Source organism: Charadrius vociferus, unplaced genomic scaffold, assembly GCF_000708025.1.
Source record: "Charadrius vociferus isolate BGI_N301 unplaced genomic scaffold, ASM70802v2 scaffold301, whole genome shotgun sequence".
NCBI lineage: Eukaryota > Metazoa > Chordata > Aves > Charadriiformes > Charadriidae > Charadrius > Charadrius vociferus.
This window is the reverse complement of record NW_009646842.1, coordinates 594,737-622,429: the sequence shown is the minus strand read 5'-3', so window position 1 is coordinate 622,429 and position 27,693 is coordinate 594,737. Positions and strand designations below refer to the sequence as shown.

At 46.2% G+C, this 27,693-nt stretch overlaps 2 protein-coding genes across 2 annotated transcripts in view; one reads left to right on the top strand and one right to left on the bottom strand.

Moving 5' to 3' along the window:
- Nucleotides 1-15,170, top strand: part of EPHA1 (EPH receptor A1) — a 37,734-nt gene extending 22,564 nt beyond the window's left edge. Inside the window, exons 5-18 of the mRNA XM_009892335.1 lie at nt 2,311-2,466; nt 3,377-3,709; nt 4,936-5,060; nt 5,164-5,323; nt 8,264-8,360; nt 9,161-9,216; nt 9,489-9,611; nt 9,713-9,898; nt 10,343-10,404; nt 10,792-11,001; nt 11,658-11,807; nt 12,521-12,714; nt 13,041-13,196; nt 14,124-15,170. Of these exons, the coding sequence (XP_009890637.1) occupies nt 2,311-2,466; nt 3,377-3,709; nt 4,936-5,060; nt 5,164-5,323; nt 8,264-8,360; nt 9,161-9,216; nt 9,489-9,611; nt 9,713-9,898; nt 10,343-10,404; nt 10,792-11,001; nt 11,658-11,807; nt 12,521-12,714; nt 13,041-13,196; nt 14,124-14,202 (2,087 nt within the window). The 3' untranslated portion in view covers nt 14,203-15,170. The remainder of the gene's footprint in view (nt 1-2,310; nt 2,467-3,376; nt 3,710-4,935; nt 5,061-5,163; nt 5,324-8,263; nt 8,361-9,160; nt 9,217-9,488; nt 9,612-9,712; nt 9,899-10,342; nt 10,405-10,791; nt 11,002-11,657; nt 11,808-12,520; nt 12,715-13,040; nt 13,197-14,123) is intronic.
- A 4,791-nt stretch (nt 15,171-19,961) lies between these two features.
- On the bottom strand, nt 19,962-27,360 carry ZYX (zyxin). The gene is made up of 8 exons (XM_009892324.1): nt 27,104-27,360; nt 23,896-24,086; nt 21,978-22,484; nt 21,513-21,654; nt 21,259-21,428; nt 20,921-21,099; nt 20,516-20,636; nt 19,962-20,095 (listed from the first exon to the last, which is right to left on the bottom strand). Exons 1-8 carry the CDS (start codon nt 27,351-27,353, stop codon nt 19,985-19,987), a joined length of 1,671 nt encoding a protein of 556 aa, XP_009890626.1. The 5' UTR covers nt 27,354-27,360; the 3' UTR covers nt 19,962-19,984.
- Nucleotides 27,361-27,693: the final 333 nt, after the last annotated feature.

The window sequence follows — 27,693 nt, the reverse complement described above, 5'->3', positions numbered from 1 at the left end:
TCAGAGGAGGTGACCCGGTGCAGCCGGCCGGTGCCTGCCGGGTCACCTCCTGGGTCTGTCCCTTCGCTGGGATGTCTCCCGAGGAGTTCGCTCCCCGCGCTCCCTCTCCCGACCAGGCGTTGCTGTCTCCCTGCGAGGCAGATCTCCTGCTTGAAGGGCCTCGTCGGCACCACTGGCGGGTGAGGTGGCTGCGGCTGCAGGGCTGGAGCAGCACCAGAGCTCAGGCCTGGAGGAACAGCGGCCTTACAGCGGCCCTCTTGGCATCAGAGCTAACTGTTCTTGCAAAGATCGCCAAATTTCCCCGATCTACTTGCGGGCTGTCTCAGCTTTGATAATAAGAGGGTGTCATGCCATATTTATGGCAGGTAGTAATGTCCAGGGAACATCAGAACCTCTCCGTTACGGAAGTCTCTGGTCCTGTGCTGGCTTTGTTTGTGACGCTGCTGTCAAAGCTTTCCTGGCCCAAACTGATCCAGTGTCAGGAATTTTGAAATCCTATGCTGGAGCAGAATGGTAGGTGGGCACAAAGCTTTCATCTTCACTGCAGCATGTAGGAGTGCTCCCAGTTGTGAGCAGCCTAGAGATCAAAGTAACTTTTCTTCGTCTTGCCTGTTTCTGAAGGAGGTGATTTCATCTTGAATATAAACAGAATCTCTTTTTTTGGCTGGTGACAATCAATGCTTGAGCCTCTTAATTCTTTCAACAGCCTTTGCTGGCACTGACCACACAGTTCTATGATTGTCACTCAGAATGACAGGCTCATTCCTGAGTGGTTCTGTTATTTCCCGAAATCAGAAGGTGCTGGTTGCTCCTGTTTCTTGTGATTATTTCTCCTTTCTGTGCTCTTTAGGCGTACGTGCTGCAAATCCTTTTGGCCTGTGTGCTGTCATAGTATCCCCAAATGGTTGTGTGATGGCATTACTACGCAACTCATAGGCCAGTTGACATCATTCTGTGTTAACAGGATGGTGTGCCAGCCATCCCAGGGCAAGAAGCGGGACCAACAGAAATGAGATGAAGCTTCTTCTGTGATGACAGTCTAGAGAGAGATCTCGGTGTATAGTGAGGATAATGACTCTTCCTGAGACTGATGGTGAAGAGTCTTGTTTGGCCTTTGCTAGTGGAAATTTTTTTAGGTCCCTTAGGTGTTCCCCTGTGTCGCATAGTAGGAATGGCTGGATTTTTTTTTTGTCTTCTGGATAAAGGATCTTTTCCTATGCTGTGCTCCACCACAGTAAGCCATTTGTGTCAGGCTCCTGAGCAGATGGCTTTAGAGTGTTCTCCATTGGGATCTCTGAGGGATTACACAGGACATTGTTGCTTTTATAGTGCAACATGAAAAGGGTCATTCCCTCAATGCTCAAGTTAAATGCAAGGTGGTAGCTGTGGCAGAAAATTAGTGTATGCGTTCCTCAACTATCTGATTACTGATAGGTTGTTTGTTTCTTTAGTGTAAGTACATTTGATAGATTCATTTAGCACAGGCCAGTAAACCATTGAATTCACAGGTTACTTAACCTCCTCCCTCATTTTCTCCTTGCTACATATCTATAGAGGTGAAGCATTGACCTTGAGCTAACGGGTAGACAAGACCAGTGCTCCTGTAGATCAAGCTAATAGTAATGTTTCAAAAACAGACTGACAGATGTTATACTTAGAGGAAGACGTGGCTGCTTATTTTTGTCGAACTGGAAATAGAAAGCACGTGGCACCTATTCTCTTGCAGTCTATGTTCGCCAGTTACACTCAGTGCTGTTAGGTGAACTGATAGTTATCTAGATGTTCCCCAGGGCCCTGCTAGGTGTTGCTCCAGTGCAACACTTGAAATCAGAAAAGGTGCTTCTGCTAAAAAGGCCACTGGCTATCCCATATGAAGTCAACAAGCAGAGAACTTTGAGGAGTACAAGCACTTGGAGCCAGTATTTACAGCTCTTATTTATGATGTGGAAAGCTTGAAGGGCAAGATGGGGACCAGTCTGGGTTTATGTTGAAAGAAGTCTCTGAGATTGATCAGCATCTGTTTTCATTCAGCATCTGTGATGAATGAGATCCCCCTTCTTCAGTCTACAAGTCCTATCAACGTCGATCCTACCTTGAGTTTGTATCTCTTCTCTATCTGGTCCGAGAAGATGATTGGTCTAAGTGACTTCCAGGGGTCCTTTCCAACCTAAATATTTCAGTAAGCTAAGAAAATGGAAAAAAAGCAAGCAGATAAAGGAGCGTTCAAGAAGCTGAACAGAACTGGCAGGTGGTTTCTTGTTGATCTTTATTTATTGTTGATCTGATGTTGACTTGTTTGTCTCCTCACAGCCTGCCAGCGAGGATTCTACCGTCACTCCCTGGAGACTAAACGCTGCCTGAAGTGCCCCCCCAACAGCTTGTCCAATGAGTCGGGGGCTACATCTTGTTCCTGCAACGCAGGCTTTTACCGAGCACCTTCAGAGGGCCAGAACATTGCTTGCACCCGTGAGTGGTGAATAAAAAGAAAGAACAGTATCTATACAGACTGGGGGATGAACTTACTGAGAGCAGCCCTACAAAGAACTTAGGGATACTGGTGGATGAAAAATTAGACATGAGTTGGCCATGTGCGCTTGCAGCCCAGACAGCCAATTGTATCCTGCATAAAAAGAAGCGTGGCCAGCAGGTCAAAGGTGGTGATTCTCTCCCTCTACTCTGCTCTCATGAGACCCCGCATGGAGTACTGCATCCAGCTCTGGGGTCTTCAGTACAAGAGAGACATGGACCCGTTAAAGTGAGTCCAGAAGAGGGCCACAAAAATGATCAGAGGGCTAGAATACCTCTCCTAATGAAGAAAGGCTGAGAAAGCTGGGGTTGTTCAGCCTGGAGAAGAGAAGGCTTTGGGCAGATCTTATTGCAGCCTTTCAATACTTAAAGGGGGTATATAAGAAAGATGGAGAAAGACTTTTTACCAGGGCCTGTAGTGACAGTACAAGAGGCAATGGTTTTAAACTGAGAGTAGATTTAGATGGGACATATGTACGAATATTTTATGAGGGTGGTGAGACACTGGAGTAGGTTGCCTAGAGAAGTTGTGGCTGCCCCGTGTTTGGAAGTGTTCAAGGTCAGGTTGGACGGGGCTTTAAGAAACCTGATCTAATGAAAATGTCCCTGCCCATGGCAGTGGGGTTGAACTAGATGGTCTTTAAAGGTTCCTTCAAACCCAAATCATTCTGTGATTCTATGAACAGGGAGATGGGAAGAAACAAAATGGTGGGAAATGAAGATGAGAGCAGAGAGGGAGAGGCTGGGGGGACAGAAGGCTCCATTTGAAATACATCAGCAGATGGGAAACTGCCACAGTACTTTAGGTATTAACAGCTGTTTTTAATACTTTCTTTCATGCTTCTTGTAGGCCCCCCCTCAGCTCCCCGCAATGTCAGCTTCTCCCTTATTGGCACGCAGCTGAGTCTGTGGTGGCAGCCGCCCAGTGACCACGGTGGGAGAAAGGATGTGACTTACACAGTCTTCTGTCAGCGCTGCCATTTCCTGTTGTGTGAGCCGTGTGAGGCTGGTGTGGTATTCTCCCCCAGTGCTTCTGGTCTCACTAAACCTGCTGTGGATGTGGACGGCCTGGAAGCTTACACCAACTACACGTTTGCTGTGGAAGCCCATAATGGTGTCTCAGGAATGGGACCTGCTCCACAGAGAACTGCTCCAGCTGTCTGGGTTGCAGTTGGACATGCAGGTTAGCAGACGCAGAGAGAAGTTGTTCCTGCTCATCAGGAAAAGGAAGAGAAATCTCTGTGAATGTTTCAAGTTTTCTCTATCTTTTTTTGTCTGCCGCATGTGTTGGTATGGTATGATAAAAACCCTAAGGTACCTCTGCCTCTGGCATGTAAAGTCCATCAGCCATATTCCTTGCAAGTCAAGCAGCAGTAATTGTTACCCACCAAGAGCTATGAATCCACCAAAGACTTAACAGATGTGAGGAGGATAAAACCCTCCTTGTCATACACTAATGTAGTCCAGCCTAAGTATTGTTACCTGTGTGACAGGAAGAACAGGGACTGTGGCTTGAAGTATTTTCCATGACTTGGATATTGCAACAAATCTGACCGAACACAACAGAAACCCTGCTGTAACTGAAAAAAAAAAAAAAAAAGCGCTTTGAAAGCAGAGAAATGAGGATGTCAAAAACATGCAAGTTCTTGACACATTTCTGTAGTTTAGCTTCAAGCTGGCTAGTTTGGCTGTCCTGTGAATACTTTCCAGAGTGCTGTGAAACGCGACATTGCAGTGCTCAACAGGCCTTGGTGCTTTCCCCAAGTTCTGATTTAGTGACAAAATATGACTTTTGTTCCTGACGCTATGTGGGGGCAGCACAACTCTGAGCTAGAAAAGCAGAGCTACTTTTGGCTTGCCTCATCACTTCCTGGTGATGATGAAGGACAAGGAGACACCAGGCTTGAGTCTTCAGTCTTTGCAGACTGTTGAGAATTATCTTTTTATCCATGAACAACACGCATTTGCTGTCAGCTGAGAGATTTTGAGCATTGAATTTCACTGTACCCTTATGAAATCGGGCTGCATTCATAAATCACATAGGATAGTTTTGTTACTGCTGCTGTATGAGCATAAAATCCTAACATTTTTATTTCAAATTGAATCAGTGCAGTGCTGGATTAAATGTAATTTCTTGGAACACTGATTTTTGTTTTGAGGGCCAAACAAAGTTAGGCTTCCACTGTTGGGGTAGAAGCATACTGTTCAGGGAAAGCAATTAATTACAGCCAGAGACCTCATTTCCCTTTTGCCACAGAAGAAAAAAAGACGAGGGAGTGGCAGTGGCAATGAGAGTCTGTTCCAGTTGATATGACCAGAGAAGGAAAGAGAGAGATTCTGGTGGAGAGAGTGCCTAGTCTGCATTATGTTTGTATTTCTTCCTGATATTGTCTGTTCTCTCCCCTGCAGCTCCAGTGACAGTATCCCATTTTATCCTGACACAAAGAGATGACAGTAGTCTCTCTGTTTCTTGGCTTGCCCCACGGCAGCGCAGCCGTACCTCAGTGGAGTATGAGGTCATGTTCTTTGAGAAGGTGAGGTCTGCCTCATTTATTCTTCCACCTTTCACCCAAAGGGGTGGAAGTGTCCTCTTTATTCAACATGTATTTGTTACTTGACCTCATTTGATTTCTGCAGGGAGAGGAGGCACGTTACACAGTGAAGCACCTTCTTGAGCCAAATGTCACCCTGACAGACCTGCAGCCAGACACAGCCTACTTGCTTCGTGTGAGATCCATCACACCCCTCGGGCCTGGGCCCTACTCCCCAGAGCAGGAATTCCGCACCCTTCCGCCAGGTAAAGGACAACCACTGGTATCTCATTTGGGAGAAACTCCCTTCTCCACCAGATTGTATATTCACATGATACACAGATCTCTTGTGTTCTGCGAGCTGTCAGGCACAGATAACACACTCCTGAGTTCCTTGTCACCAGCGCCAAGCCTGTTGCTTTGTAAAAATGTAGAACAATGAGACATTTATCTTGTTCCCTTGCTGTCATTGAAAATCCACTTGTACTTTCCCATTCAGAACTGATCAGTCTCAGGTTTGTGTGTGGTACTGGGGAATTACTTACCAGCTCTTCATCTAATTCTCCCGGAAGACATTTCTAAGTTTGAATGTTAGCAAAATGATTACCATATGCCTCCTTTTGTGTGAAAGTTCATAGAATCATAGAATGGTTTAGGTTGGAAGGGACCTTGAAGATCATCTAGTTCCAACCCCCCTGACATAGGCAGGGATACCTCCCACTAGACCAGGATGCTCAAAGTCCCATCCAGCCTGGCCTTGAACACCTCCAGGGATGGAGCTTCCACAACTTCTCTGGGCAACGTGCTCCAGTGTCTTACCACCCTCACAGTGAAAAATTTCTTCCTGATAGCTAATCTAAATCTACCCTCTTCCAGTTTGAAGCCATTCCCCCTTGTCCTATCAAAGTTACTGGTGAAAAGGAGAACTCACAAGGACCTCACCACTATTTTTTTCCAGCTTTATAATTTCCATTGTATGTAGTCCAGCCCCTGAATGTAATTCTGCCCCAAAAGATGGTATGTGCCGCCTCCTCCGCCAAAGCCCAAAGTGTAGAAGGCCAAGCTATTGAAGCTACAAGGAAGACCTTTCTCCTGTGTCAAAGAACATCTAATACAGGCCTCACATCCAACCTCTGGGTTACCCAGAGACTTCCCCTTTATAAAAAATTTTCTGTAGTGGAGTTTGCTCTCTTTTCATTCCACACATTCACAGATCCTCCTATTGACCTTGTGGATAATTTTAGAAATACATCTGTTGAAATGGTGCCTTTGAAAAGCTAGCTTTATTGTAATGAAATAAGGACACGGAAGAAAGCAAAGGCATACCTTAATGTTACCAAATAGTTGAGTTAGTTAAGTGTGTAAAAGCTGATAAAGGGTTGTGATACCATGATTGGAATATAATTTAAAGATTGGGCTTTTTTTGGCACCAGGAGCTTTTGGTAAAGTTTTCATGAAGTCGCAATGCCAAATGATGATGGCATAAATGATCTTCAACCAATAGAATAATATACCACAAAGGTTTTGTGGGAAATATGTAATTTAACATGTACCTTAGATAGTTTTGATTATAAAAGGACATGTTAGAAAATACTTTCATCAAGATTATGCTTTTTTAAAACAAAAGTGGATCACCTTATCATGCCAAGACAGAGGTATTTTGAATATGAAAGGGATTAAAAAGATGTGCCAACAAGGTTTCATTTGGTGGGAGTTCTTTTTTTGATAATACCGGAAGCATTGTTTAGTTTAATGGTCTAGGGATATTAGTGGAACAAGCTTTGCAGGGGGAGGCAATTTTTTCAAAATATGAATTTGAGAATTTAGATGCCTTAATTTCCTGCGGAGGTGCTATGTTCCTTAAAGCTTGTCCATTTTGTTAATCATGGAATCATGGAATTTTCAGAGTTGGAAGAGACCTCTAGAGATCATCTAGTCCAACTCCCCTGCTAAAGCAGGATTGCCTAGAGCACATTACTCGGGACTGCATCCAGGCAGGTCTTGAAAATCTCCAGACAAGGGGACTCCACAACTAATAAAAGATATTATTTCACCTTCCAAATCTTGATTTTTTTATTTTAACAAAAAAGAACATTAGCTCTGCCTCTTGATTTCTGCTTAACTAAGCTGGTGATTTTTAATAATTTTAGTGGGATGAGTCAGCATCAAATTGAGCAAGAATAACAAGTGTTAATTAGGCTTTACGGATGCTGACCATTGGACTGGATGTTAGGAAACACTTCCAGACACAGTTGTCTCTGTCACACAAGCTGTTTCTTGCTTTAAAATCTGCTCATTTATTGAAACAATTTCTGTAGGAATTTTCTTTCTTTTGGATATTTTCCTGAATCTCTTTATGGAAAACATTTAAAAATGTAGATTCTCATTAGATATGGATACAAACACTTCAGTAATGTATTTTTGATTTCTTTAAAGAGTTTTTTAAGCTATGGGAAATAAGGTTTAAAAACACAGAGTTCACCAACAGAGGTCATTTAGCATTTCATCTGATGAATTCAAGTATACTGTATGGAAATGGATGCCTTTAACTTCAGAATCTAAATGGAGTAAGCCATCTGAATGCTGTCCAAACACAAAATGGAACCACCTGACATTTAGTTTTGAGAAAGCAGGAATATGATGTTAGACTACAAGTTCATAGGTCAGTACCTGTTCATTTCAAAAGTCCTAAGCAGACAGTGGCTTCTGTCAAGGTAATTAGGCAAAGGACCAAACGCAGATATTGATGGAAGGGGAAGAGGAAATTAATTTAATAAGCAAGAAGAGGAGAGTCAAATTAGACTGCTGGGGAAAATAATGTCTTTGCTGTGCCACAGTCTCAATCAGCTACAGAGCAGGAAGAAAGGTCTGATCTGAAAGAGTAGTTGGAGAGGAGTGGGAGGGAAAGAACAGCTGTTCTTCATTTTTGAAAGTGTTATGGCATTTATGTGGGAAATTAGGCATAGGGACAAATTACGCAACTAGAAGACCAAGACTGTAGGTAAGAGTCAACCAGATACCCACCAGAAGGTGCTCCGTGCACATGAATAACTATGATAGGACTCAAATCTGGTGGCTGTGCCGCCTAGAAAACAAATGGCTGCAGCTTACCTAATGCCATTGGCTGGTAGAAGCTGGTTTGCTACATTCCAGACAAATAGTTCTTGGTCTTTTAAATGATATGGCCTTTCTCTTTGTTTCTGCAGACACAGGAGCTCTGTCTGGTGGAGTCGTAGTCTCTATTATCTTCGGAGTTCTACTATTTATTGGGCTGCTTGTGGGATTTCTCATCTTTCGGCGAAAGTAAGTGTTGATTTTTGGTATTGAAAAAGGTATAGCTGGAGGAATAGCTGAGCTATGGGAGCTTGAGAAAGGGACGAAAGCCCTGATTTCTCAGAGGATATTGGTTAAGTAGAGGTTAGTTAGAGAAGAAAGAGTAAGACCAGTGTGCTGTGGCAAGATGGAATGAATCTCAGTCAGTAATTTTGATTAACAGGGTAATTTGGAGGATATCTGTAAAATAATGCTTGCTGCTGAGAACAGAGGAAAATGTGGTGATTTCTCAGTTGGGTTTTTTTTATAATCCAGCACTATCATACTGTTGCCATGACAGATGAATAAAAATATTGTTATGGTACAATCATTTCTGTAGCTGCTCATCAGTTCATTGGCCATACATGTATCCAGTCATTTAAAACCATTTTCCATATGACATTACTTTAGTGGTCTTCTACCCAGATACAAAATTCTACTTCCTTTCTAAATGTCTATAAGGCTGCTATTGTTCGGTTTTAAGAAGATCAGATATTGTACTGAAAGTGTACAGAAAACATAAAATAAATAGAAATTCATCTGTCATTCAGCAAGCAGAAGGATCAACAAAACTACCTGCATGGAAACAGCTCCATTTCTAAATGTAAATGAAGCATCACATTTTCTTGCTAGCTGTACCCTGCCACGTAGGTGCAATGTCTGGTTCCACTTTGCTCTGTTCTACCCTGAACTCTGTCCCTGACCAACTAGGGCAGACACGCTGGAAGTCTTGCTCTTCTCTTTGCTGTCTGCAGCCCATTTTACTTTCATGACTGCTTCTTATGTTCCAGGCGGGCTCGTCGGAGACAAGCACGGCCAGATTACAATACTTCAGGCTTTGATCGAGGTGAGCTTCAAACAAGTAGAACCAGGGAGAAGCCTGGAATAGGTTGGAAGGAACGAAAAGAAACAGTAGTTTCAAACTAGACACTGGCATGGGTTTTCTGATGTAATTTGCCTCTTCCCATAACAGCTCTAGTCTTCAGTGTATGTTTGGTAGATTTGTTTACTGCCATTGTCAGAATCCCATGGATTCACCTCTGCTTTTGTAGCTTTACCCTACAAAGCTTGCCAAAGAGTTGACAGGTTAATTTGGTCTTTTGTTTCCCTTTACCATAGAGAAGGTCTGGTTGAAGCCCTATGTAGACCTGCAACCATATGACGACCCCAGCAGAGGGGTGCTGGAATTCACTAAGGAACTGGACGTCTCTTGTGTCACTATGGAGAATGTGATTGGAGAGGGTGAGTTACTTGTTGCTCCCCCATCTTTCAGTTCTCCCACACTGTTATTTTGCTGCCTATTCGTGAATTCATCTATGAACTTTGCCTCTGCTTCTCCTCAGGGGAGTTTGGGGAGGTCTATCGTGGCTCCCTGCGGCTGCCAGGGAAAGAACGTATCGTGGTTGCCATTAAGACCCTGAAGTCGACATATTCAGACTCACAGTGGTGGAACTTTTTGCGCGAAGCAACAATTATGGGGCAATTCAACCACCCGAACATTGTGCGTCTGGAAGGAGTTGTCACCAAAAGTAAGAGTGTGTGGGAGAGAGTCCTGGAATGAGGGCAGAAACTGGCACGTTTCTCAGGCATTTCTTAGAGAGGGTGCTGTCAGAGAGATTGTGCTGGGAGAAGACAGTCATTGTCATGTTACCTTATGGCAGAGAATGAGGAAGGGAGGAGTTTGGGTTTCCAACAGAGTCATAAGGCAGTGTTAGGAGAGGTCTTCTTGGGTTGGTGAGTGGATGAGAAGTTGGGATGATGTAAGGGATGCTGTAAGGTTATATGTGTGACACAAGAAAGAATACAAAATCATTGGGGGAGGTCAAAGCAGAAGGGTCTGCCAGCTGTGCCAGTGGAGTGGGGGTGTTGGCTGGGGTTGAATATGGTTCTCTGTGTTGGGGCAGTGTGGACAGCATTGAAAGGCAAGAGTAGAAGAATTGCAAAAAGGCTGACACTTTCTTGTCTTCCTCAAGGGAGGCCAATGATGATCATCACTGAGTATATGGAGAATGGAGCGCTGGATACCCTCCTCCGGGTGAGAGACTCCGATCTATAATAGACTTGTGTACTGCCGGAATTTGCACTTGACCTGGATTTAGGACCTTGAGAGAAGACTAGAAATAAGATCCAGATATCCACTTACATTCTGCTTACTAACATTTCCAGTATCAGCAGTTGAAGCTTGATGCCATCCAGTTTGCTCAGTGTCCAGAGTGCTGTCTTTGGTAGTTGAAGGGCCTAATGATGACTCTGGAGATCAGTACCAGTCCCTTAGTGAGAACCTGTTGGGTCCTCTGGGCTGCAGCATTGCCTTTTTGCTTATTCACCAATGCCCACTTTTGCAAGTTGATAAGGCCAGTAACTAGAAACCAAGCAGATTGATGTCAGTTGACCGGGATCTTCTCTCGCTTCTTTCGTGCAGGAGAATGAGGAAAAATTTAGCCCTGTGCAGCTTGTGAGCATGCTGCAGGGAATAGCCTCTGGCATGACCTACCTTTCAGAACACAACTATGTGCACCGGGATCTGGCCGCTCGCAACATCCTGGTAACGCGCAGTCTTCAATGCAAGGTGTCTGACTTTGGTCTCTCCCGAATATTAGAGAATGATGCAGAGGGAACCTATGAAACCAAGGTAATGCAGAAACCGTCTCTCAGTCCTGTAAATGAACAGTAGTCTCAGGGGGATTGGGATTCTGCCAGATAAGAATGGCAGAATTTCTTCACAATAGGAAACACCAGGCTGGGGGAAGATATGGATGGAAACTCTCTGAGGAAAACCCATAGTAAACTGCAAGTCACAGTGTGGATGATTCAGAAGGTGGTACTTTTCTGTCTGGAGTCCATGTTGATTTTGTTGCCTAAGAGATTGAGAGGGATGGTGGTTTTAAAATGACATGCAAAATAAAAGGTCTGATGTTTCGGCTCAGTCAACTGAATCTAGCTTCAAAGATAGCCCTGCTGTGATCAGGGGTTTGGACTGGAGCCATCTAAAGGTCCCTTTCGGTGAAAGTTCCAGCAATTCTAATGTCTGGTGTCATTCAAAGTAGAGTTGTGACTGGTGTCAGGCTCTTACTCCCACAGCAGTGGTTTTGCATAGCATTCAACTGAACAGAGGGCTTAAACCCATTCACTTTGCACGAGTGTTTCCGTGCTTTTGAGAAATTTCCCCAGGGGTGGTTCAAGTGGGTCTAGTCTTTGAATCACTTTGTAAGCTCCTTGCATGAAAGAACTGGAGAAACACAGCTCAATGATACGTGCTGGGTACACCATGTCTCTGCTCTTTCACAGGGTGGTAAGATTCCCATCCGATGGACAGCCCCAGAGGCCATTGCTCATCGGATTTTCACCTCAGCCAGTGATGTCTGGAGCTTTGGAATTGTCATGTGGGAGGTGCTGTCATTTGGTGACAAGCCATATGGGGACATGTCCAATCAAGAGGTAACAGACAGTGAGCTCAAGTGATGATTTAAAAAAACATAAACGCGGCATGTAGGCCCAACTTTTGTAGATCTCCTTCAGCCTGAAGTCTTGACATTCTTTTGAACACATAACTACTATGTCACCCTCCCTGCTAAAAATCAGTGCAACCAAGTCAAGGGCAGTAAGTGTTTGGGCCGCTGAACCACGTTCAGGTGTCAACAGCAATGAGACAAATTAAAGACTGGTTAAATCAGCCATGGCCTTTGGGTATGGAGATGTTTTCTGTTGGCTTCTTTCTCTCCTTCCTCTGGCTCTGGAGTATTAGGGTATTACGTCTGCTCTCCTTCTAGGTTCAGCACATGTGTGAGGTTAGCACATGCTATTGAAATCATTCCTCAGAGTCTGGTTCCCCTTTTCTCACCAGGCCTGTGCCAGGATCATTTGGTCCTCACTTCTCATGAACACATGCCCTGAATGGCAAACGGGAGCTAAGCTAGTACAGGATTGAAAGTACATGCATATGCCACTTCACTTTTTGACATCCCTTAGATGTCCTGATCCTTTGCTATGCTACACAAACCCTACTTCATACACATGTAATCTGCTTCAACCCCTCCCTGACTGCACACTGTGCAAAATGGTGAACTGCCTGCTCTGAGCCCCACAGAGGTCCCTGGCTCCTCTTTCGCACTCTCTGCTCTTGGTGAGGTTTCTCTCTGCCCTCTGTGCAGGTGATGAAAAGGTTAGAAGATGGGTACCGGCTCCCCCCACCTGTGGACTGCCCATCTGTCCTCTATGAGCTCATGAAGAGCTGCTGGTCACACGATCGGATGAGGAGGCCTCATTTTCAGGAAATCCGGGCACAGCTGCAACATTTCATCTCAAGTCCGCAGCTCCTCCGGCCTATTGCAGACTTTGATCCCAGGTAAGCAGGCTATCGCCGGATGAGGAGAGGTTAACTGGGAGATTTTCACCTCCCTGTCTCCAGCAGAAGAGGTGAAAATACAGCAGTGCCAGCAATGCAAACTGGCAAGAGGCACCTTGAATGCTCTGTGTGCAGAAGATAGCAGTCATCTCTCTCTCATGACAACAGAGGGCATAGCCATTGGCCTGGGCAGTCCTACCTCACTGTGCCGAGAGCAGAGAAGTTGGCCTAGCCCTGGCAGAGGGTGCTTGCCCTTTGGCTACTATCTCATACTGCTGGCCATTTAAAGTATTTGCCTGGCTAATGACGGTTTTATCTGTCTTTAGGGTAACACTCCGGCTCCCCAGCTGCAGTGGATCTGATGGGATCCCCTATCGATCTATCCCCGAGTGGCTGGAATCTATTCGCATGAAGCGTTACATCTCCAACTTTCGCACTGCCGGCCTGGACACCATGGAGTCCATTCTGGAGCTCACTGCTGAGTAAGGGCAGGCTAAGGTCCCACAAGGCACCCCGGGCTATGCTACAAATAGCTGTGTCTGTCCCTGTGCTATCTGAACAGGCACAGCTGGGAGGCTTCTCTCCATCCTTCTCTATATAGTTAAATGGAAGTGGACTAGCTTCTTGCCCTAAAAGGGAAGAATCAGCCCAGAACAACTGGGATCAGCCCAAACTGCGAGACTAATTCCCTAACTGTCCATATTTGAGGCTCTTCAGGGGTCTGAGCTGCTCTGATCAGACACAAACAGCAAGGGGAAGCGACAGATGGCAGACAGTTCTCTAACCAGAACTCTCTCCCCACCCTTGTAGGACTTCATCAGATAATTTTCTTGCCTTGAACTCCTGACGGGCTAGTGATATTGTCGTGTCCCACCCTCCCCCTTCGCCATCAGCCAGGCACTGTTCTGTAATAGAGCAAAGTCCTTCTGGGCTCCTTCGAAGGACTCAGGTCAGATGCTTTACGAAGACAGCCGTGTTCTGTTGTAGGGTTGGAGACATATAGCCAGCTCCAACCAGGGCAGTTACATAAAACAACTGAGCAGGCACAGTGCAGGGACAGACCTGCTAAAGGGTTGAGACACAGCCCATATCACAAGCTGACATGGACATGGTCCTGATTTAATGGGAGGACGGGCCTAGTCACAAGGTGGGAGGAACCAATTGACAGGGTGGGCAGTCACAAGGTGGGAGGAGCCAATTGACAGGGTGGGCAGAGATAGCCAGGGAAGGGCAGGAACATCTAGAGGTTTCTTCCCTCTAGAGAAAAGGTAGGTGTAGTAGGAGGTACTTAGGGAAAGGAAGCTTTCTGAACTGATGGTTGGTAACTGTTTCTGCCCTTACCCACATCCTAGTCCCCAAGGAACAAGAATGGCAATTCATTTTTCCCTTTCTTTTCCCATTTCCTTCAGGGACTTGAAACAGATGGGAGTGTCACTTCCAGGCCACCAGAAGAGGATCCTGTGTAGCATCCAAGGCTTTAAGGAGTGATCAGTCGTTCCTCTCTTAAGCTTGTTAAAAATTCCCATTCTTACCAGATATCACTTGGAATCATTCCTATGGCAATTGCTTCCAAATGAGTGACTGGGACAAGCAAAGCGAAAAAAACAGAACTGAAAAAAACTCATGAGGCAACACCACCTGCTCTCATTTCTGTTCCCCCTTGCTTTAGCTCTACAGCAGCCATCAGTACGTTTCAGAGCACTGGTCATAGAAACTGTTCTGAGCCCGGTCTTCCGTAGTCCATTCTCTGCGGTGCTAAGTAGTCCTTGTAGTCCACATGCTGGAGTTTCAGACCCTCAGTATATCACATGGAAACAAGGATACATACAAAGCAGGTTGGAGGTGGTGGATAATGTTTTAAGATTGGAGATGAGGGTTCAGAGTGACTGGGACATTCAGGGAATGCAGACAAGGACACAGACACGTAGAGACCGGGCCCATTCACTCCCTGGCATACGTCTTTTCTCACTTCAGCAGCCTTCTGTTTTTCTTATTTTACAACAGGAACAAACTATTCAGTCGTTCACAAGGCTGCTGGTAAGGGATATATTTTTTTATTTGAGCTATTCTTGCCTTAAACACCAAGTCATGGTGTACTTCTTTTTTGGAGGAGAAGTTGGGAGTAGCAGCACACCCTGCTGTAACTTGTGTGGTCATGTAACCTCAGCATGTTGCTCTTTTGCACATGCGCACTTCAGCTGGGAGATTTACATCTCTCCAACCTGCTTAATACCTTTACTTGTGGCATGGACAGAAAACCCTTTAGATACCCATTTTTCTTCTGCCCCTTTTTTAAAAGAGAGAATAGTCTTGTTTGGCTGGATAGGGTATTTGTAACAGAAAAATGTGTAGGTGGTCTGTCTTATTCCTTCTCTGTGGAGGAAATATTATTTATCAGAGCTCAAGCCAGTTATAGACTGTAAATAATATTTTGTAAATAAACCTATGGCAGAGCAGGCTGTGTTGGAGTTCTTTGGCTTATTTCAAATAGGATTGTGACCTTTACTTTAGCATGTATATAAGTTCCAGCAGGGTCCTTACATCCATATTTAGTTGTTTCAGCCAATGGTCTTTGTCATTTAACTGCAGATTTAATGTGGAAATGCAGTTGCATTAGGATTAAAGAATACATACGTAGCTGGACACTTCAGACTTTTTTCTGTAAACCCAATTATAGCTGTATCCATGCATTAGCCACGTCTATCTTTTTACAGCTCCTGTGTTTACCCCTAAACTGTGAGAAGTATTAGAAGGTACCGCTGTAGTTTGATGAAATGCATGTGAGTAATACTTCCTTCTGCTGCAGAATAGACTGTCCAGGGTGGGGGGTAGGAAACATCTCAGTCTGATGTTCCTAAGTCTTTGTCAAGAGTAATCACCTTGAGATGTATTTTTCAGTGCTTGAGCTAATTCTAGGTTGGTGAAGAAGGTAAGTGCTAGTCATTCAGCAATCCGCTACTTACTGTAGGTAGCTATCAGTGTTTCCATAATTGTATAATGCTCCGAATTCTTAAGACTATAAATTAACATGCCTGCTCCTGGGAAGGTCTTGCTTAATCATAAATGACAGATGGGTTAAGAAGCGGAGATCTAACGACCTGCAACTTACCTTGCCAGCAAGATGGCTGGTCTCTATTCAACATGAGAAGCGGCAGAGTATACACAAGGAACCATCTTATACAACGTACCTCAGCTACTCAAGTCACTGCAACTATCCTAAGGAATACAGCTGACAAGATAAGCTCTTATGTGAATCTTGTTAGCGTATCAGTAAGTTCAGTCTTAGTAATAAGTGTCTTCAACATGAAGTATAGATAATAAAGTTCCTACATGGCAGGTATCTAGGCTAAAAGATAAGCCCTGATAAGGCTGGCACAAGATTATGAGCTTGCGTCATGCATATGTAAACTTTAGCATATCCTTGCAGGTGATAGAAAATTGGGAGCTGTCGCTACACGAGACAGTTGTGCTGCCATTCAGAGGGACCTTAATAGGCAGGAGCAATGGGTAGAGATGAGACTCGTGAAGTTGAACAAGGGGAAATGGAGAGTCCTGCAACTGGGGAGGAACAGCCCTCGTACATGCTGGGTGCTGACTGGCTGAAAGGCAACTTTGCAAGAAAGGACTCACAGGTCACAGTGAACAGTAATTTGCTCTTGAGCCAGTAACATGCCCTTGTGGCAAAGGAGGCCAACAGCACCTGGGCTGCATTAGCAAATGTAGCTGAAGGGAGGTGATTCTACCCCTTTATTCCGCATTGGTCAGGCATCTGAAGCATTCTCTCCAATTTTGGGCTCCCTAGTGCAAAGAAGGGCACAGACTTACTGGAGCAAGTCCAGTGAAAGGTCACCGTGATTTTGAAAGGATTAGGGCATCTGACATATGAGGAAAGGCTGAGAGAGCTGGGACTGTTCAGCCTCAAGAGGAAAAGGTTTGGGTGGCTCTTATTGTGTATAAATATCTGGTGGAAGGGAATGAAGAAGAGGAAGCCAGACCCTCCTCAGTGGTACCCAGTGAAAGGAGAAGAAGCAGTAGGAACCTATCAAAATGCAATAAATTCCATTTGAAGGTAAGGAAAAAAAACAGAACTTACTGTGAGAGTTGTTAAACACTGGAACAGGTTACCTAGGGAGGCTGTGGAGTGCTCATCCTTGGAGATATTAAAAAACTGACAGGGTACCTTCCTCAGCAACCCGCTGTGGTTGACCCTGCTCTGAGCAGGGAGGTCCCTTCCAACTTCAACTGTGAGGAGCTGCTGAATGAGCTGGCCTGACAGAGAAGAGGCTGCTCAACTCCCATGTCCTCAGGTACAGCCAGTAGCAAGCCTGAGCACGTATTGCCAATACACACTCACAAACATAAAACATACATATATATAACATGTGCATATATATATATGAACACACACTGTACATGACTGGCCTGAGGCAGAAGACACAGCAGTCACGCAAGCACAGCACAAACAGCCTGATCCTACTCCCTTCTCTGGCTGACCAGGATGAACCTGTTAGCAGGAAATACATACATATATACTATGGATCCCTCTGGGGTCTAAGACCAGCTGTCCAGCAGCTGGGTTAATGCCCTGGAGCCCAAGCTGGTCTCCTTGGCTGCGGGCACCAGGAGGCGAGTCCTCTCAGCCTGCAGCCCTGTCCCAGTGGTAGGCACTCAGACACCTTGTGTGCGTGCACACACACACACACCCCCTCCAGAAATTAGCCTTAGATGTTGGCTCTATTTAGCAGCTGGCCCCAGGACTCCCAGCTCTCCCAGACACCTCACGCACAGATGCAAACTGTTCTCCAGTAGCCGGTCCAGGCTTACCAGCAGCCAACTTCCAGACCCAGGAGCAGCTGGTAGCTTTGACCTCCTGGGAGCTCTAGCAGCTGACTCTCAGGCTGGTCTCCCCAGCATCCTGCCAGACACGCAGCCATGACAACTATCAAGTCTCTTGCCCTACTCACTCACCAGCTACTCAGACTTGATTTTTAGGCTAGTGATTACATGGGGACATACACACCCACGCAATACGCCGGCACTTGGGTATTTCCAGTTGCTGGCGCTTAGACCTCCGCATGCACTGAAGAGAGTCCCTCCACACAAGAAAAAAAAAAAAAAAAGCTAAGTTTACTAAGACAACAGGACAGATAACACTGACAACACACAGGGTACATCCCAACCAGCGTACCATATATGTGCAGCAGCCTCTTCTGTGCCCTTTCCCCCCCCAAGGTTTTCCCATGCTGCTTCCTCTCCTTGATCACTCCCTTTTCCTGCCTTTGATCCTGCCCCTACACAACCCATAACAAGTGCTGTACAGTCCCCAACTGCTCTTCCCCTGCAGCCCATGCCCCTCAGAAGGACTAACCTCCCCTTAATCTGCAAGGTGACCCAGAGAGCCCTTCCCATTGACTCTGTTGGGCAGGTTTCATACCCAGACCCCAGGGCTATAATCCTCTGATACCTCTGGGAGGAGCAGGGTTGGGGTGCTCCTCTCCCTCATTTTGTCTCTTCTCTGTGCTCCTTGGCATTTGTGGGCATGAGCTTTTAATCACATAATCTAGAAACAACCACTCAAACCAACACCTACAAACCAGCAAGAACTCAGGTAAGAAAAAGAAAGCAAATGTACAATTTGTTTTTTCTTTCCTCATCCTTTAGGAAACCTCAAAGCATTTACTGGATAAATTTGCAAGGAGTCATTAGAGGAGTCAAAACCGGCAAGAGAATACGAGTAGGTTTCATGTCGTTGAAGCATAGAAGCATTGACACTTACCACACAGAGGAGTTTCACCTGCACTGACCAAGACAGTACCATGATTAAAACCATAAACATCAAGCACAAACATCTTCAGAGTAGCAATAGTTAAGGCAAAGCAACCAAACCGATCACTTTATTCCAGTCTGATGCAAGTAGATTATACCTTGCCTCCCCGTGACACCATCAAGCAGACGACCATCTTGCTGCACTGAAATGTACTCCTCCACGCTTTAAATGAAAGCTACTCTTCAGGCACAGAAAAGTAGGAAACGAAACTGTTTGAGCAGGAGACGAAGAGGTGGAAGCGCCATTTTCAGACTCCTCATCTCTGGAGGTTAAGTGGAAGAGCAACTATACATACATTCTCTACTGCTTAAGATAGCAATTCTCATGGGTAGTCAAACAAATACAGCAGACACGTGTTAATGGAAAAAAACCCCACATTTTATTGAATGCAAACAGTGGTTGGACAGTGTAGTTATTCAAAAGGCTTGTTCAGTTTGAGTTTCGAGTCCAGGGAAGTGGGGCTCAGTGCAGTAACACTTAGAGCCAGACAGTACACTGCAATTACACTGCAGCTTTCACTGACAGCAGTGAAAGAATCCCTATTGGAACAGGGAGACTTTCCTCAGTCTGCTGAATCCTCATCCATGCTCGGAGATGCCTCCTCACCATGCGCTGCCCGTCCTTATGACAGTCTTTATTTGTAAACATGCATTCTTTGGACCACTTTGCTACTCTGGTGCCCAGCCTGGCTGTCCAGAAACCACACTGGGAAATGATTAATTTGGGGGAAGGAAAAAGATTTTTTTTAAAAAATAAGTTTCCAAACTCAGGAACAGAGTAGGATTCCAAACATTGCCAGTTTAATCTGGCTAAGGAAAAAAAAAGCAACAAGACAGTTAGCCATTAAAATCCATTAGAGACAGAAAAGCTATAGTAGGTTCGCTTTTTCCAACAATGGTAACAGAGGTTCCCGATATGTTCTGCCTCCACACCCAGGAGTGAGGGAGGGGGCCGAGGAAGACATCCTGATAATGAGGTGGCATGAGAAAAAAAAAAAAAATAAATTGAAGACAGAAGTGCCGAGATGGAGGTTTCCACCTTCTAAGGTCAAATCATCGTTCTTGGCTCCGTGGAACAGAAGAATGCTCAGCCCCTCCCAGCTCCCACCACAGGGTTGTTCTTGCGGTTTCCACCAGGCAGTGGTGGAGGTCTGGTCTTCCTCCTCCAGAGTCTTGAGAGAACAGAGATTGTACACTCACCTTGATCATAGCCCCCAGCCTGGAATACACTGTGGCCAGGAAGTGGTGACAGGAGAAGAGATTCTTTCTTGGTGGGTGTGCAGAGTGAAGTCTAGGAGCGGTGAATCCTACATGAGTAAAGAACTGCTCTGGCATAGTCTCCATCGGTAGCAACCTGCCTTGTCAGGCAGAGGGGTAAGACAATGGCGGGGAGGGGAAGAGTACTGAGTGCAGGGGTCTCAAGGGTATGCCCACTCCAAGCTCCTCAACGTGCCGTTTTGGCACGAGCGGTGTGACATTTGATACACAGCACGTGCCCGTCCAGTGGAAAGCACCCATTCTCGTCTGCTTCAATGGACAAGGGCTTCCCACAGTCCTGAACAGGGAAAGAAAAGAGGGAGAGAGCTCAATGACAGCCAACAGCAGGGTAAATACATTCAAGGACGTAAGAAATGCCCCGCTGGGTCAGGATAACGGCTCACAGTCCACTGCTCTGTTTCTGATGGTGCTTAATGGAAAATAGTATTTTGAGGGAAGAGCAAGCCCCTTCTGTGATCCCAGCGTGTTCCCCCAGTATACACAGCTACTGTATTAGGGATGGTAAAGACTACAACTGCATAGTCCTTGTTCGTGGACCTGTGGTCTGTGAATGCCTAATCTTTTTCTGAACCTGCTTCAAAAATGCTCCAAATGCACTCAAAACCACCTTAGTGTTTGGTCAGGACAGACAACAAAGGTGCCCAGTTGCTGGTGATGGGCATGCGGGAGATGGGAGGAGTGGGGCCACCAGGCTTACCTCACACTTGTAGCATTTCATGTGGAAATTTTTCTCCAGTGCCACCACACGCACTGTCTCATCCTTTCCAGGCTCTGGCATGATAGGCTCACTACAAACTGAGCAGCGTGGAGCATACTTCCTGCAACACACAAAAATACGGAGGAGACCATCACCACCACGGTGACATTCAATGCAAGTTCCTCACTGCCGTACAATAGTATTAGCAGCAGAAGAATAATAAATCACAAAGAAGTTCAGGTGGAAAAAAGACCTTAATTGCTACAAGTCACACTGCTGACTCACTTTTAACTTCACGTCCAACAGACCACATGGGCAACCCAACCCCATACTGGCAGCAAAATTAAACAGGTGTGAGGGAATCTGCCTTCTTTCAAACACCACACGCATGTCCTCTCTCCATACCTGTGGTAGTCATCCACACAGTGAGGCTGGTTGGCCTGGTCCACAATAAAAGAGGTCCCCTCAAGAGGGGTATGGCACATCACGCAGGTGAAACACTGGGGATGGTATGAGTTACCAGTGGCCTTCAGCATCCGGTCTGTGATGGTCTGTTTGCAGACGCTGCACTTTTCCAAGGTCCCCTGAAGCCCAAAGGAAACATGGAAGACACGTTAATACAGTCCCCCCACCTCTGGGAGGCTACACCACAGACGGGCAAGATGGAAGGAGAAATGGAAAGCAAGAGAGAGCAGCCACAGCACGCGCAGCTCTCTCTAGCAGCTTTCATCCCAGTGACTCACAGCATAGCAGTCCTCACAGAAGGGCTTCTCATCCACATTGTAGAACTGCTGCCCCTGCAGCTGCTTCTCACATTTGAAGCAGGTGAAGCATTCCACATGGAAGAGGCAGTCCAGGGCCCTCACAGCCGGCTGGGTTCGTGACAGGGGCTTCCGGCAGAAGCCGCAGAGCTCTGTCAATGGAAGAAGAAAGGGATTAGGAGAGATGAAGACCCACCTAGGCCTTAGTCTTACTGCTGTCCACTGAGGGAACGCACCAGAAGTAGCAGCCTCTGCTGCGGGCGGATGCTCCATATCCTTCATTAGTTTCTGGGTCAACATCTCCAGCTCTTCTACCTCCTTCATGGTCAGACAGGAGTTTCCCCTAGGTGGATCTGCACTGGAGCCTGCGGGTCTATGCTGCATGAAGAGGAAACATTCAGTCCCAAAGGACACATATAGACAGACTCCTTCCCACCCTGTCTCTAATACACCTACTTCTCTCACCTTTACCTCTCCTCTGTCTCTCTCTGGGGAATGATCTGCCATCCCCTGTGCTTGCTTCTTTCCACCTTTACGTGAAGTCCTATTCCTCTCCACCACTGTTTCTAGTTATCTCTCTCTCTCAGATGGGTAACAGCTTCCCCTAGCATGGGACAGACCCTCCCTCCTCATCCTCCAGCTTCACTCCCAGTGATGCTGTGCCTGTCTAAAGACACTGGTCCCACGGCTTTATCCCTTACCGTGTCTTTTGCAGCAGCAGGTTGTTCTGTGGGACGTGGCTTCACCTGCACTTGAGGTCTTTCCTTCTGCTGGGCATAGGAGAAATTGGGAGGCTGTGGCCGTGAGGAGGGACCTGAAGGTGAAGGGGCTGTGAACTGAGTCTGAAGTGAGGTAGGATATCTTGTAGAGTTTGAGGGAGCCATGGGAACATTGGTACCTGATTTGGACCCAGACTTAGGAGAGCTAGCAACAGGGGGTGGGGTGAATTTAGGGGTAGGCTGAGCAGGAGGGAGAGAGGGGGGTTGAGGGATTGGTGCCACAGGCTCCTTGTGTTGCTGTGGGGCTGCCCATGGGGTTGGGGAGGGGGCCAAATCCACTCCAGGGGGCTTGAAAGATGAGCTTCCACTTGGCTTTGGAGTGAACTTGGAAGGAAAGGAATGAGGGGTATCTCTGGGTGCAGATGGTATTTCCACATGGGCTTTTGGGGCTGATGGTTTCTCCAGAGAACCTGTGGATCCTGGAGGTATCTGTAATGGGAAGCAGCAGAGAGAAACAGGCAGTTATCAGCAGGGTGGAAGAGAAAAATATGCTGTCTATAGCAGTAAGTCAGCAGCTATCCCAAATCCCCAATGCTAAGAGTTCCCATACTGTTATATATTTAGCAGTCCTGGTAAGTTTCAAGATTTACGCTTTCTGGTCCTTCATGTACACTTTTGCACTCTGGTTTATCCAGAATTTTTAATCTTCAGTAGCACCCTTCTCACTACCTCCGTTCGGCAAATCTCTTCTTCCACCTGCAACATTCTGGAGAGCTCACCCGGGATTTGAAGGGGTCATTCTTCTCCATGTCATCCAACATTACGGACAGTGAGTCAATCTCAAGATCAATGCTGCTCATCTTGCCACGTACCTATACCACCATCCATGAGGAAAGAGGGAGCAGAGCACATTACAGGAACATCCAGAGAACCGGGTGTATCCCCTTATAATAGCAGATTTTGATACTTTGGACTATGGTACAGATCCGCTCCTTGCTTTGAGTGGATAGCAAGTTGCTGAGGATGAACAGGACACAGTCTCCAAGGTCTACAAACAGTGGGAAAATGCACAGCCCAAAAAGTCACAGAGATTTTGGTGGGAAAAGACATCTGGTGGTCTGTAGTCCAACACCCTCCTCACAGCAGGGTTGACTCTCAAGCTAGACCAGGTAGCTCAGGCCCTTGTCCAGGTGACTTCTGAACATCCCCAAGGACGCAGATTTCCCGGCCTCTCTGAGCACCTCTGCCAGTGTTGGGCCACCCTTGCAGGGGAACAGGTTTTTCTTCTGTCCAAAAGGAACTTCCCATGCCACAACTTGTGTCCATGTTCTCTTGCTGTGCCCCAGTAAGAATTTGTCTTCTCTCCAGCCCTCCTTTAGCTATAGCAGACAGCAGTTAGGTCCCTGCCTTGGCCTCCTCTTCTGCAGGCTGAACAAACCCAGCTCTTGCATCACATGCGCCAACCCCCAATGATGGCTGTGACCCTTTGCTGTATTGCATCTAGTTCAGGATTCCTCTGGGGTTATATACTAGGAGAACTGTTTTCAGTTGAGCTTCCAAGACGCAGCCTCACTAGCACCAAAGAGAGAGGAATAATCACTGTCCTTGTCCTGCTGACTACACTCTCACAAACGCAGCCCAGCGTGTGGTTGGCCTTTATTGCCACAAGGGTGCATTGCTGGCTCACATTCAACTCACCGTCCACCAGGAACCCCAGGTCCTTCATCTGCAGAGATGCAGCCTAGCCAGTTGACCCTAACCTATGCTGGTCCGTGGCGTGGTAGCATTTTCTGCTTTCCCAGATCTCACGGCTTCCTGCTGCTGAGTTCAGAGAGCAGTGCGAAGCTGTCCCAATTCACAGAGCATCACAAGAAACTGTACTTCCCTTGACCTCACTCACCTGTGGGGCAGGTACCTTGTTCACAGGCCCTTCATCAAACATCGGTGGCGGAGGAGGAGGAGGAGAAGGAAAAACATCTTCTGGGGCTGGTGGAAAAGGCTCTTCAAAGGGTGGTGGGGGTGGGGGAAAAGCACAGTTTGAGGAGAAACTTGCCTCCTCTCCAGGTGGGGGAGGAGGTGGTGGTGGCAGCTCTATGGGGAAGAATGAGAATAAAAGCAGGTTTGTATCATTTCTTAGTCTTAGCCAGCACAAACCCCAGAAGGAGTCTTAAAGGTACCACAGCAAGTAGTTCGTCCGTACCTAGGGGACCCCAGCACCCATCAAGGACAAATGAACTCCACAGGCTGGCTTTCACCTTGCCCAAAGGTATTTGCCATCGTATAAACTTTCATCGGTAGTTACTGCAATTAGTTCCTGGGAATAGTTCTTGTATAATTAGGAAACATGGCTTACTATGTAAGCCATGTTACTATGCCCTTTCCCACTCCTCCTCTCAGTCTTTGGTCCCTAGCATGTGCTTCTCTCGCCAGTAACCAGCTCAGACTGCTGAACAGAGAGCAGCACTTGAAGGAATGCCAGTGGACAACCCGGGACCTTGAAGAGCCTGCACTGTTACAGGAACATAAGCTGGCACCTTGCGGCTGGCTAGTAAGCACTACAAGAAACGAGCGTGCGAAAAAAAGCCAGTTGGACCAACCACCCCTTATGCATATGGGGAACCTCTGAAGCTGCTTTATTTTTCTGGGAGATGAAAACAGCTTTCCTTTAAGAGGCTAAAACGTCCTCATGCCCAATACAGATTAGTGCATGAGAAATTTTCCAGAACCCTTTTAAGCAGGCTGAAAATCACCAGAGTGCCTCAATCTCCTAGAAGAAAACCCCATTGCTTCCACCTATTCATATTTGCCAAAGATATGGAACAGGCAAAAAGAGACATTTTCTACTACAACATAGTCAAATGTGAATCCTCTTCCCTTCACCATGTATGGGAGAAGTCCTCTTATTATGCAAGCAGCAAAGAACACTGAAGACAAGGAGGTGCAACTTCCACTTCCCTTCTTCTGGACACTTGCCTCTCTTCCTAGCTAGCTCCAACCAGCAGTAAGGTGAAAGACCAAGTTTTCCACTCCTGCTACACCATGTGAAACTTTTAACAGTAGTAATTGAATTGTCTCATCTTTATATCCAGCTGTTGTCAACAGACTTTATAAAGACTTCTCATCTGTAACCTAAGGGAGATGATACTGCCCTTTCAGAAAAGGAAAGCTGAAATCTTATTAGCCAGTGGAATGCATAAACTGCACTGGCATGCAGCACCACTTCCAAGCCTTACTGTGCCATAGAAATTCCGCTTGGCAGGTGAAGTAATACTTGGATGGTATTTTTTCTTTGAAACTAGTTTGGGATGAAGCTTGTGTCTGCTTGCCTTTTGGTTTATTGAAAAGATGAAGAATATTGCAGAAACGAAGGCCTGATCTGCTGTCACATTGCTTCAGATGCACTAAAAGCCTGTTTTATGAATTATTCACACAAACAAAAAAGTTCCCCACAAAGTTACTATATCAGATTGACAGAATGATCAATACTAAACGTAACATTCCTACAGCAGTACTAAGTTAGCCATACTGTCATTTAAGACAAAGAGACCAACTGCTATGGCTTTACATTATATTACTATTTGTCTGGGGAGTGTCTAGGAGAGGGAGAGAAGGATTGAAGAGATGCATCAGAGAAGGATCAAATCAGATGCATTTCTCTCATGACTGAGCTTTAGTGGTTCATCTGTGCTTCAGATGTTTTCCTGGCAGCCCTCACCCGATGGTGACACAGCAGCTTAAGCCAAATGGTTCTTTTGCTGATCTTTCTGTCAAGTTAATTTTTCCATAATAAGTTTATAAGGAAGGCAGAAGTGGAGAAAGCACCCAATCCTCCACTTGCATTGTATATTGAAAAATAATTAACATCCATCTGTCTACTTTTGTACTTCAGGTAATGTATTTGTGTCAGTTTAAGAGCTTCTGACAGACACATCCCTAATTCACACAACTATAGCAGAAAATCATAAAGCCTAAGATGGGACTTTGGATTACAGACACAAGATTCCAGCCAACAACATATGAGAAAAAGGTCACCAGAGTTAACTGGTACAGTTCTAGGAGACAGAAGTGTCAACATGCTGAGGTCCTTGTGACTTGAGAAATGGAAAAAATTGCTTAATAATTTGTCTCCTCTGAGCACAGGACCAGCCTTCCTGCCATCAGGTCACTTAGCACACTAACCTAGAAAACCAGTGTTGCACAGCCTATGCTAGACAGTGAAAGGGAAGAAATTTAAAACAGTAGTTATTATCTGAACAAGCGTGTCTGGACCGAGGTACACCCTGACAGAGTCTTGGGTTAATATGCAGCACCAAGCATTAGCAAGAGGTCCTAGGGAAACTTCCAGTGGCCCCATGCTGATCAATTCCAGCTAGGGAGCCACACAACCAGGAACCTGCTGCTTCTTAGAGGACACAAAACCAACCAACAGCAACCGAACAAAAAACCACCCCACCACAGGAAATTAAAAAAAACAAACACCCCACACTAAAGCGAGAAGTCATCCTACACAGGAAAACACACCCAACCCAAACCACTAGCAAAAAGTATAAAAAAGAAAGCGTAAAACAAGCCATCCAAACTCTAAGTCTCACTTCCTGTTTGTGGTAGCTTCCACCATTTTTTTCATGCAACTATTTCTTCCTCCCCATCTTCAGCAGCAAAGATGGCAACTGCAGAGTCCACAAGAAGGATCTCTACAGTCAGAGACAACCAATTTGAGCCGAGATAAATCAACAAGGAGAATAGCATGATTCCTCACCATCAGGGTCAACTTCCCTGCAACATATTTGCTTTCAGACACGCTGGCCAGAAACTGATTGCAGTTACACAATTATGCACTCAGGGAATACTGTGAAAAATCCATTGCATTTGTCCAGCATCAGTGGAACACAGCCTTCCTGGCCCCTTTCCTAATGGAGATACTATGGATGTTGAGATCCCTTTACAATCATTTTACCTCATTCTGGAACCTGCCAGCTTCTACAGCAAGACTATCCATCGCTTCCAGCAGTTACGCCCCTGTTCTCACATTTAGCCCAAATTACAGACCTCACACCCTGAGAATTTAGAAATGCACACTCACATCTGCCGCGGCAGCCCTCACCTACCTTCTGCCAGCAGGGACATGGACGCTGATGGAATCTCCCCCACCTTCCCCATCTGAGCGCGTTGGGCGCCAGCTCCAGGAGGTGGGGGCAGCGACGGCTCTGACGCACCCCCAGCTTTGAAGGGGTTCACCTTGGGCTTAGGGGCGACCACCGGTGCAAACTTCTTCTGTGGGTTGTAGAAGGAAGGGGTAGAAATATTGATACTGACTGTGGACGTCATGCGGGTCCCTGGGGCACCTGGGGAGGCCATCTTCTCAGCACCTGACATGGGAGAAGAGGGGAGAAACCTATATGAATTGAGCCTTGCGCCAGAGTGGGGATTAATAGAGAGGAACACGCGAAACAGAGGGATACAGGAATTTAAGTCTGGACAGAGATGCCTGAGCAGAGCACTTCCACGATCAGCCCAGGAAAAAGGAGGACCAGAAACTGGAACGAGCCAGTGTGCTGCATGGCTTCAGCTTGGCACAACACCGACCGCAGAGGGGTTCTTGTGACAAGAAAAGCAAGCTCTCCCCTGCGCGAGAGCCCCGCACGTAGGCGTGCTGGAGAGGAAGGCAGCCAGGCCACCAGAGCCGCCACCGTCCCCC

Coding starts and splice junctions, on each gene's coding strand:
- ZYX (XM_009892324.1), bottom strand. CDS start 27,353: ATGGCCTCCCCAGGTGCCCCAGGGACCCGCATGACGTCCACAGTCAGT. Junction 21,655..21,977: donor CTGCTGCTGCAAAAGACACG/GTAAGGGATAAA, acceptor CTCTTCATGCAG/CATAGACCCGCAGGCTCCAG. Junction 20,637..20,920: donor TGTGTGGATGACTACCACAG/GTATGGAGAGAG, acceptor TGTGTGTTGCAG/GAAGTATGCTCCACGCTGCT.